This window comes from Panicum virgatum, chromosome 3N (genome assembly GCF_016808335.1).
Source record: "Panicum virgatum strain AP13 chromosome 3N, P.virgatum_v5, whole genome shotgun sequence".
Classification (NCBI taxonomy): domain Eukaryota; kingdom Viridiplantae; phylum Streptophyta; class Magnoliopsida; order Poales; family Poaceae; genus Panicum; species Panicum virgatum.
In genome coordinates, this window is record NC_053147.1 from 14,874,674 (window position 1) to 14,885,718 (window position 11,045).

At 44.9% G+C, this 11,045-nt stretch overlaps 1 protein-coding gene across 1 annotated transcript; it reads left to right on the forward strand.

Annotated features, from left to right (window-relative positions):
• Nucleotides 1-1,183: 1,183 nt before the first annotated feature.
• Nucleotides 1,184-4,996, forward strand: LOC120664541 (serine/threonine-protein kinase STY13-like). The gene is made up of 6 exons (XM_039943806.1): nucleotides 1,184-1,824; nucleotides 2,816-2,937; nucleotides 3,629-3,825; nucleotides 3,926-4,100; nucleotides 4,330-4,464; nucleotides 4,564-4,996. The coding sequence occupies exons 1-6, from the start codon at nucleotides 1,500-1,502 to the stop codon at nucleotides 4,771-4,773; spliced, it is 1,164 nt and encodes a 387-aa protein (XP_039799740.1). The 5' UTR covers nucleotides 1,184-1,499; the 3' UTR covers nucleotides 4,774-4,996.
• Nucleotides 4,997-11,045: the final 6,049 nt, after the last annotated feature.

Sequence of the window (11,045 nt, forward strand, 5' to 3'; positions counted from 1 at the left end):
GTCGGATTGTCATCCACTTGATGTATGCGCTCTGTCGATGTCAAAGTTTTATCTCTTCGAGGTCAGGGACAAGTTAAGCCCACAGCACATACGCGGCAGTCTTGAAGTGACAGCGGGATTCTATTCTATTCTGAAAGCAAATCTCGCAGAAGTCAAGCAGCAGGCCTCAAGGCTCAGCGTCGCACTGGCCGGTGCCGGTTTCTTCCACACTTCACCACCAAACGTCACGAGGTCACACAAGCTGAGCGGCGCACAATTTCTCAATGCCGACAGAGTAGCTGACACTAGCAGTTTGAGCATCTTACTACGCCAATCACGTAGGCAAAAGGCAAGGAAAACACATCGGATGTGGATGTCAAGCGATAACAAGGAGAGCCGAGGCTCACAAGAAACGTTATCCGCAGCCGTTTGCGAACCCGTGAGCGGGAGGCAGCGGAAATCTTTGGGTATCCAGAGGCCCTGGCCATCCGCCAAAAGTGTGAAATAGATCGGGACTGGAATATCACGCATGGCTGATAATTTGGCTGTTCGCTTGTTTTCCAACAAAGACACGAGGGACAAGGTTCTCTACAGTACCGCGACTCCGCGAGGCACTGAGAGTCGCATGATCTAGCGTTTGGATTGGCCTTGGCCTTGGCTTGCCGGTCCGTGGTAAATGGTTTGAGTTTAAGGCCGATGCTGAATGCATGGAGAACACAGGCGTTCATTGGCGGATCATCCAGAATAATTATTAGGACGGATTTTCTTCTACTCTAAACAACTTTAATCTCTTCTAGTGTATTCATGTCAAAAAATTATAGAGAAGGTTTAGGAAGGATTCTATGGAGCCACCGTTAGATCCGCCTCTATAGGCATGACTGTAAGGTAATTCAGTTTTTTAAAAAGGAATGAACGGTAACTTTCTACATATAAATTATTCTTATGTGAATATACAAACATACGTACACCATGACCATGGAACAATAGTCCGAGAACCCACTGCAGCAGTCAATCAAGACGTCTTTGCTTACACGTGTAGTCAAAGACTGAGCGGTTTTTACTGCACATTCTTGATACGCAGAATTGCAGAAACCACCAGCCTGCCATCTAGCCCACGCCGTACGCCGGCCTCCCCCGGTCCCCACCTCCCTGGAACCGCGCCGCGTATACATATACGCCGCGCCGCGCCCCAACCGCCGCCGCCCGATCGAGCCGCTCCGGCGAGCGCAGCCCACGGCATTCCCGATCCGAAAAACCAGCAGAAAACCCAACCCCACGCTGGGCCCCTCGAGCCCACCCGTCCGCTTCCGCTGCCTCGGCACTCGGCAGGCAGGCAGCCCATGTGCTCAGATCAGCTCACATGCCTGCCGCTCCCACGCCTCGCCGCCGCCACCCTTCCCCCTCCTTCCTAGCCACCTCATCGCTAGCCTAACCGCGGGAGCCACCGCACCACACGCCATCAGTCCATCACACCGAGCCGCACGGTCGAGTCGTGAGGCGATCAGGCGAAGCGGCACGCGATGAAGGAGGGGGGTGGCGGCGGCGGCGGCGGCGGAGGAGGAGGAGGAGGTGACGGGGGGTTCGTCCGGGCGGACCAGATCGACCTCAAGAGCCTGGACGAGCAGCTGGAGCGCCACCTCAGCCGCGCCTGGACCATGGAGAAGCGCAAGGAGGAGGCCTCCGCCGGCGCCAACCAGCGCGGCGTCGGCGGGAGGCAGCACTCGCTCCGCCCCCGGAGGGAGGACTGGGAGATCGACCCCGCCAAGCTCGTCGTCAAGGGCGTCATCGCCCGCGGCACCTTCGGCACCGTCCACCGCGGCATCTACGACGGCCACGACGTCGCAGGTACCAACTTTGCGTGCCGCGGAGATCGCTGTGCCCAGCTGCCAATGCGGCGCCCCATGGGGACCGGCGGCCGGCGGAGGCAGCAGCTGGTCGCTGTTTGCTTACCCGAAGCGCCTCCTTTTTCTTGCCTCTTTTGGCAAATTGCGGGAGTTGATGCCGCTACTTTTTTGGCGGGCATCCCGTGGTGCTATGCTCTGCTTTCGCGTGACATCAGTTGGATAGGGCGGCTTTTGGTCACTCATGTGAATCGGGACCATCAATCAGGTAGTCGTGATTCTTGTGATCGCTGCTAGTGTTTTGAGACCAGGGGAAAGGAAATGCGGCAGTTGTTGGATGCAAAGCTGCTTTAGGGGTTCCACAGAGGCAAAAAGAGCTAAAGATGACCACCTTTCAGTAGGGTCGAATGCAATCTAGATTTTGTAACCAGATTTAGAGTATCTAGCATGATAATGATTGTTGATCCATCCTACTTGCATACTATATCACAGTACATGTTATTCTGCTTTTATGGATTGCATGTCCTGTTATACTCCATGACAGTATGCCCCCCACGCTTGTCAGAAAGCACTCTCTCGTTCCTCCTGGCTTGGGTATGGGCTTCAGTTCCATAGTTTGGCACGCTGTTATTTGGTCAAAAATTTGATACCAAAAGAATATGCTTGATAGGGGAATATTGAGTTTCTACAGCCAATTCAAAAAGAAAATATCGCTATTAAATATGTCAACTTTGGCTTGGATATTAGAACACAACTGGGCCATGGATAACAGAACACAAAGTACCTTCCTGGAGATTCGTACACCTACTACCTATAATTCTCAAACTCAAGTGTTTTTGTTTTAGGTTGCCATTGTTATTGATGTATAAATTATTGTTAACAAGATCCAACCTAATAGGAACTAGGTGTTTTTTCATTATGAAGATGTGCAGATTATTGTTATAACTTACAACTTTTACTTTTTTATGTGACATTTTGACTGCGTTGTTTCCCAGTGAAATTGCTTGATTGGGGTGAGGATGGTCATAGGTCAGAACAAGATATTGCAGCACTAAGAGCCGCATTTTCACAGGAGGTCTCTGTTTGGCATAAGCTTGACCATCCAAATGTAACTAAGGTACTGCTTGGTTATATTACATCTGCTGCTGTAATAACATTGGCATGCATTTATTTAGTCCATATTTGGTGGTATTAGAAGAAATGGTGACAAATTGAAATTGATCTTCAGTGTCATATCGCAAGTTACTGGCCATATTTGTCTTATTTGTCTAGATTGCACATTGAGTTCATTACATCAATACATTTGGTTTTCTGTCTTATTGATGTAACATCCTTAACTGTATATCAAATGAAGGAAGAGGCCACAATGATCAGTAGTATTCTGATAGCAACCTTATTTCTTTCTTTACTCGTGCAATATATCCACATCAAAACAGAACAGCATGCTTAATTTAGTAACCAATCATCCATGACTGAACTGTAGTTTAGTAAGCCAAACTAGCAGCTTCCTGAAGGTTGTGCTATTATACATCCACAATTACTTTTTCTCTAGTCACAATAAACATGAAGAAAAACTCAATGATTATGTGCTGGGAATTGGTATAAAAACTTTTATTTTAGAAAGGAGCTGGAATGAAAATTTGAAAATGAAGATTTTAGCTGGGTATATGATTGTTCATTTGTGCTACTATTAGGGAAACAGCGGGTGACTGCGTACTGTGGGGCCACAAAGTTTACTAGGTTCATATTTCTCAGTTATATGTTTCCTTATCAGCTAGCGTACCAACAGCTTGAATATTCCTGACCAGTTTATTGGAGCGATAATGGGCGCAAGGGATCTGAATATTCAGACAGAAAATGGACACATCGGCATGCCAACTAATATATGCTGCGTTGTTGTGGAGTATCTTGCTGGAGGTGCACTAAAATCATTTCTGATAAAGAACCGAAGAAGGAAGTTAGCTTTTAAGGTTGTTGTCCAAATTGCTCTTGACCTTGCCAGGGGGTAAGTATTCTACTGGATTCTTCTCTTTCTTTCTTCAGATTCTTTTTTACATTCTTTTACCCTTCAAACGTTGATTTGGTTGAGTATTGAGTTTGATTAGGTTAAGCTATCTTCACTCAAAGAAGATTGTGCACCGTGATGTGAAGACTGAAAATATGCTTCTTGACAAAACAAGAACTGTGAAAATTGCTGATTTTGGTGTTGCTCGTCTTGAAGCTTCTAATCCCAGTGATATGACCGGCGAAACTGGAACACTTGGTTACATGGCACCTGAGGTATCTTTTCTGTAGCAACTACTGTTTATATCCTCAGAGTTGCTCTTTTGATTCCATTTTAGCATAATAAACTAATAAAATACCATTCTTGCATCAAGTAGTTGTATGTCTGTCAGACGCAGAAAGCACATCCCTTGTTTATGCCTACTTGCGTATTAGTATGTGCCTTATATTGGCATCTGATGTCTTGCATATTAGTATGTGTCTTACATTGGCATCTGATTTGCAGGTTCTTAATGGCAATCCTTATAACAGGAAATGTGATGTCTATAGCTTTGGAATATGTTTATGGGAGATATACTGCTGTGATATGCCATATCCAGATTTGAGCTTCTCAGAGGTCACGTCTGCTGTTGTTCGACAGGTAAAAAAACAACATATTCCTAGCATGCCTCTTTCATACTTACATTTGTAGCTGCTGAATTCTGAGCAAGGGGACAATATAATATCACTTGGTGAACAGAACTTGAGGCCCGAGATACCGCGCTGCTGTCCAAGTTCTTTAGCAAACGTGATGAAGCGTTGCTGGGACGCAAACCCCGACAAGCGACCTGAGATGGCTGAGGTGGTGTCTATGTTGGAGGCGATCGACACATCAAAGGGTGGAGGCATGATTCCCGTCGATCAGCGGCCAGGATGCCTTGCGTGCTTCCGTCAGTTCAGAGGTCCGTGATTGATGGACCGTGCTGGAGCTGTGGTCTGAAGATTGACCTCTAGATCCTGTGTACGTCGATTGCATTTGTTTTCTGGGAAGCAAACTGGTTAATGGAGGTAGTGTGATTATGATCCCTTGTTTGAGAAGCCTCTTATGTAAATTCCTCGGTTATCCCTTCTCTATCTCTTTTTTATCAATGAATGAAAGAACCGGCTCGCTGTCCATGTTTTCCTGATGCAAATATTTCTGCATGGCCTTAGATAAATAAATAGCAGCTTGGAAGCCCCCCCCCCCCCCCCCCATACAAATATTCCTGATGCAAATATTTCTGCATGGACAGTATGTTTGCGAAACACCCCATGGTCACTTCCTTTTAAAGAAAAACGGTGGGGCCTTCATACCCTCAGTCAAGTTTTTCTCATTTCTTCCATTCCCAATCCAAGACCTCACAGCTCGAGATTTGCTTCCAAAGTATAAAATGGCTTGGATTTTGGGAGCATGTTTCACTGTTGTGGCCTTTCCGCGGAGCCCATGGAGTCTGATGGCATGCCTTTGGATTTTGGGAACAGAGGGTCGTTGAGCAGTGTGAAATGTGAAACCATGTCGGGATGATTGGCTGTATTTGAGGAGAAAAAAAGGATTGTTGACCCAGTTGTTCTAATCGTGTTGGGGGCAAACTGGTTGAAACATGGAGATCACAATACTGAATTTTTCCATAACTATGCGACTCAGCGTAAAAGAAGGAATACTATAAAGGGCTTGGTGGATAATCTAGGAGTTTTGCATGAGGAAAGAGAAGCAATGTGCAAACTAGTACAAGATTTCTTTGAGAGTTTATATACATCAGAGGTGCAGGACATTGATGCCTCAGTTCTGAATGATGTGCAAAAGAAGGTTTCTGTGGAGATGAATTGGGGGCTCACTGCTCCCTTTACACCAGATGAAGTTAGGAAGGCGTTGTTCAGCATTGGCGACCTGAAAGCACCTGGGCCTGATGGACTTCATGCTGTGTTTTATAAAAGATTCTGGGATATGTTGGGGGCGACTTGGTGCAGGAGGTTCTACAAGGGATTAACACAGCAACAATTCCGGAGGGATGGAATAATACCACCATTGTTTTGATCCAAAGGTAGACAATCCTGATAAGGTATCTCAATTTCGACCCATAAGCTTGTGCAATGTGGTATATAAGGTTATTTCTAAAATTCTTTCGAGCAGACTTAAAGTTATCTTGCCGGAAATCATAAGTGATCATCAAAGTGCTTTTGTTCCGGGAAGATTGATTACAGACAACATATTACTTGCTTATGAAAGTGTGCATACAATAAAGAAAAAGAGGGGGAAAAAAGGGTCTTTGTGCTGTCAAATTAGACATGCACAAAGCATATGACCGAGTAGAATGGTGCTTCCTGGAGAAAATTATGCTGAAAATGGGCTTTGATCGTAGATGGGTGAAAACCATAATGGCATGTGTTACTTCTGTTCAGTATAGTGTAAGATTCAATTCTGTGGAGACAGAAGTTTTCAAGCCAACAAGGGGACTTAGACAGGGGGACCCCCTGTCTCCCTACCTGTTCTTGCTTGTTGCAGAAGGACTATCAAGCATGTTGAAAGGAGCAGAGGATAGGGGGGAATTAGAGGGAATCAAAGTCTGTCGAAATGCGCCAATGATCTCACACTTAATATTTGCAGACGATTCTCTAATCCTAATGCATGCTGACAAACAGAATGCGGAGAGCTTGAAAGCTATACTAGATAGATACTGTAAAAACTCAGGCCAGATGATAAGTGGGGCGAAATCAAGCATATTTTTCAGTGAAAATACTGAAGTGGTGGTGAAGGGAGAGATCTGTGAAGCTCTGAATATTATGACTGAATCCTTAAATGATAAATATTTGGGACTCCCAGCCCTCGTTGGAGCAGATCGGAGTGATTGTTTTCGCCATCTTATTGATAGAGTTCGTGTTAGAACAAATGGATGGAAGGAGAAGCAGTTAAGCATGGGAGGAAAGGAGGTGCTTATCAAGTCCATTGCTCAAGCCGTTCCAGTATATGCGATGATGGTGTTTAAAATCCCAAAAAATATTTGTAAAGGGATCTCGGATGCCATCTCACAATTCTGGTGGGGCAACGACGATGACCACAAGAAAATTCATTGGAAAGCATGGTGGAAATTATGTTTCCCAAAAAAAAGAGGAGGTATGGGGTTCAGAGATTTACACAGCTTTAACATCGCAATGCTTGCAAAACAAGTATGGAGGCTGCTAAGTGATCTTGATTCCCTTTGCGCTAGAGTGATGAGAGCAAGGTACTACCCTGATGGGAAACTTTTGAATGCAAAGCTGAAAAGTGGGAGCTCTTATACTTGGCAAAGTGTCCTCGCTGGATTAGAATGTTTCAAACGTGGCTGCATTTGGCGAGTGGGGGATGGATCTCAAATAAATATTTGGGAAGACAATTGGATTCCATCAAGCCATAATCTGAAAATTCAAACACCTAGAGGTACCAATATTGTAAGGACAGTCAACGAACTAATAAATCCAGTGGATGGGAGCTGGGATGAGGACCTGATAAATTCTTTGTTTTGGCCAACTGATGTACATTGTATCCTTCAAATCCCTATCTCACCGGGAAGAGAGGATGTTGTTGCATGGCACCATAACCGAAATGGCTTGTTCACAGTCAGGTCTGCCTATCATTCTCAATGGGAATATAAATTTGAAAGGGGAAGAACAGGAGAAGCAAGTAGAGTGGGAGATAACCCAGTGGGACAAACTATGGAAGCTTGACCTTCCAGGGAAAATCAAAATATTTGGTTGGCGTGTCTTACATGGAATGATCCCTTGCAAAGGTGTTCTAGCAAACAAACACATTGGAAACCAAGGAAGCTGTCCCCTATGCCCATCGGGGTGTGAAGATATCAAACACATGTTGTTTACATGTGACAGAGCGCGAGAGGTTTGGAGATGTCTAGGAGTGTGGGACAGAATTGAGGAGGTGTTAAACATTGACCGATCAGGTTCTATTTTGATGGAGGAGATTATTCGAATAGGAGGGAAAATCCCAGCCCTGAATAATGTGGGTTTAGTGGAACTAGTGCTAACAGCTGGATGGTATATTTGGTGGGAGAGAAGGAAATTTGTGCACGGAGAAAGCATTCAAACACCTTTCATATCAGCAATGTCGATTGCAGCGTTGACTACCAATTACATGATGTCCTTGAGAAAAAAACATCTAATATACGCCAAGGATGGAAGAAACCTCCAAAAGGTAAACTGATGGTGAATGTGGATGCAGCCTTTGACACTAATACGGGAAGTGGGAGTACTGGAGTTATCATTAGAGATGAAGGACAATGGGTCGCAGCTGCTCATAGCTTCTTACCACACGTAGTTGACGCCCCAATGGCGGAGGCGTACGCACTTAGAGAAGGTCTGATGCTGGCGCAACATATAGGATGCAATAGGTTCAGTATCCAAACTGACTGCATGCAGGTTGTCGAAACGATGAAGGATGGTGGGTTCTCGGCAACAGCGGCGATGGCAATCTATGATGATTGCTTTCTCCTGTGGAGCGGATTCGATAGTATATCCATTGAACATTGTAATAGGGAGGCTAATCGGGTAGCTCATGAGCTTGCTAGGAAAGCTTTTTCTTTGAAATCTTCTTGTACTTGGGTTGATGATCCCCCTAGTTTCATTCTGAATGTACTAGTGAACGATGTAACTACATTATCAGATCAATAAAGCTCACCGATTGGCTTTCAAAAAAAAATCGTGTTGGGGGCAAAAAAAAGTAAAGCTACAGCATTTGCAAAATTATGGGGACTAACTAGCATGAACTAATGACTGGTCTGTACACCATGATAGTTGTAGACATATTTTATCGCAAAATAAATATTTTGTGTAGATATACATAAGTGTAATTCCTTGAATGTAAAAAGACAAAGAAAACTCAAAAGAAGTTCTGCCGCAGCTGACCTCGCACGTACACCCCACCCACCAACCAGTTGACCTAAATAGAATATGCAGAAACATCAACTGATGAAAAGGCTGATGCCTGCCGCTGCCAGGATCAAATCTAATAAGGTCAGATGCATGATGGCTGTGTTTTGACAGCGCAGTGCTAGGCAAGTGTGTTTTGTATCAGAAACCAAATATGAACTTGAAGTGTTTAACCAGAACAAATACTGACGACAAGAAGGTCCTTCAGTTTAGCAAACGGCGACATGCCTGCATCCAGTTGAACAGGAACTAAATGCGCATCAAAATTCAAATAGATGTGCTTCAGCCTGCTTCAAATTCTCAAAAGCGGACATCATGCTACAACAATGTAGAGGCTACTAGTATTCTTTTCAGAAAAATAGGCTACTAGTATCTCAGGGAGTGGTGAGTGGTCATAGCTTTTTCCACAATCGCCGTGGCTGGCATTGGTTGACGAGGCAACATGAGCAGGTAACTCTGAAATATTCCGGTACGAACACGTCCAATTATTCTCCAGGAAATGATAGTGCATGACCGACCACATCCTGATGAGTGACCGGCCACTTCTATTGTTTATGGGAGAGCGGCAGCTGTAAGATTCTCTCTTGCCAATCTTGAGCCGCTGATGCCAACCGCACTCTACTTCTTTCAGGATATCATTACCAGCGTCCTTCAGGCATGGACTGATGAGCTTGAGCTCCTTTGCATCTTCCTAGTCTAGCTGGTGCGCAGCCACACAGTGTAACAACTGAATTCAGAAATGAGATTTCCTTTTTTTAAAAAAAAAAAGAGGTCAGGAATGGCCGTGGACCTTAGTTTTGTCCTAAATAGAGTTCAGAGATGAATCATCTTTGGGCGCTTCAGCAAAGGTGCCACACGGTATGGGCGTGGACCTGTGGTGGGTGCAGGGAACCGTGCTGAATATACTGAATCAATGAAATCAATTATACATTTCGCGTCGAGTATATCGGTGGCTCGACAGGCTCGTTCCATTTCAAATGAGCAGAGAAGTCTTCTTTGAAATTTTGAAATCTCATCCGTAACGGAGAACGACACATACAGCCCCTATGAACTGTATGTATCAAACCAGTTCTTGGAGCCTGAAGGTTACAACGAACTTGCAGCCAACTTGACCCCTTGTCACACAACAGTCCAAATAATACTGATCGAATGCAATACTTAACAACTTAAGCTTAAACCACAGCTTCTGCACTCAACCAGTACACTCAGACTGCCTGCTGTAACCAGGATCGATTACACGGGAACTCTCGCCAAAAGACGAGCACATGTAATTACAAGCAAAAGCAGAGTTCAAATTAATTTACTACAGAGTTTAACACAAGCTTCTGAAATAAATTAAAATAAGGTTTTACAATCCAGAGTTACATTTCAAACATCAGAGTTCAAACACAGCGGATGAAAAACGGAGTTTAAAACAGAGACCCAAAATACAATACGATAATTGCCGTCGACGACAAAAGATGAGCTTCACATCTTACCCATTGATGTGAGGCCAATCTGCTCGTACTTCACGGAGAAGACGGGACCCACTCGACGATCCAACCCGGAGGAAGAGGCTGACCAATCCAAGATGCGCAAGTCTCCTCGAAGTCTTCCGGAACACCGCCTGCTCAGAGGGGTACAACCAAACCTTGAGTACTCTAATACTCAGCAAGACTTACCCATCTATAGGTATACTTAGCTCATTATCTAGACATGCAAAGCTGTTTGGCTCTGGAGTTATTTTGCGGAAAAACTGCTAATATTGGATCCTTACTTTCAATATTTTAGCTCCAATTGAGTTGACAACTATAAACTAGGTTCGCCTATTTCTCTAGAGCATACATGATTGATCATATTAATCTTTAGTAACATACAATTCAACCTTTCCATTCCAGTCTCATTTCACTTCTTTACTACGATGCGACGAAGTGAGCAAGGTTCTCATAACCGCGAGTCACGGCGAATCGATCCGATTTAACCTTACAAAGTGGACCTAACTCACACGCCAAGTGTGACCCCGTCGAGTCACACCGAGCAACTGTTCCCATGATTACCCCGAAGCCTGAGTCAAGCCCGCAAACGCCCGGATGAGGAGCCTCGCACGTGCAAACACTCGGTGAACCCGTGGACGACTTCACCATCCGTCATCCCTTGCCCAGCACCACGGGTCGAGAATCAGATTCTGAAGCAATTTAGGTAATTAGCTTATCGGTTTCGACTACCTCCTACTTCCGGCATGTGGTTAGTACTGTTCAATCTTGGTCAGCACGGCCAGCAATGGTACGGTCCTCAATTGACATAGGC

Coding starts and splice junctions, on each gene's coding strand:
- LOC120664541 (XM_039943806.1), top strand. CDS start 1,500: ATGAAGGAGGGGGGTGGCGGCGGCGGCGGCGGCGGAGGAGGAGGAGGA. Junction 3,826..3,925: donor GCTCTTGACCTTGCCAGGGG/GTAAGTATTCTA, acceptor GAGTTTGATTAG/GTTAAGCTATCTTCACTCAA. Junction 4,465..4,563: donor CGTCTGCTGTTGTTCGACAG/GTAAAAAAACAA, acceptor CTTGGTGAACAG/AACTTGAGGCCCGAGATACC.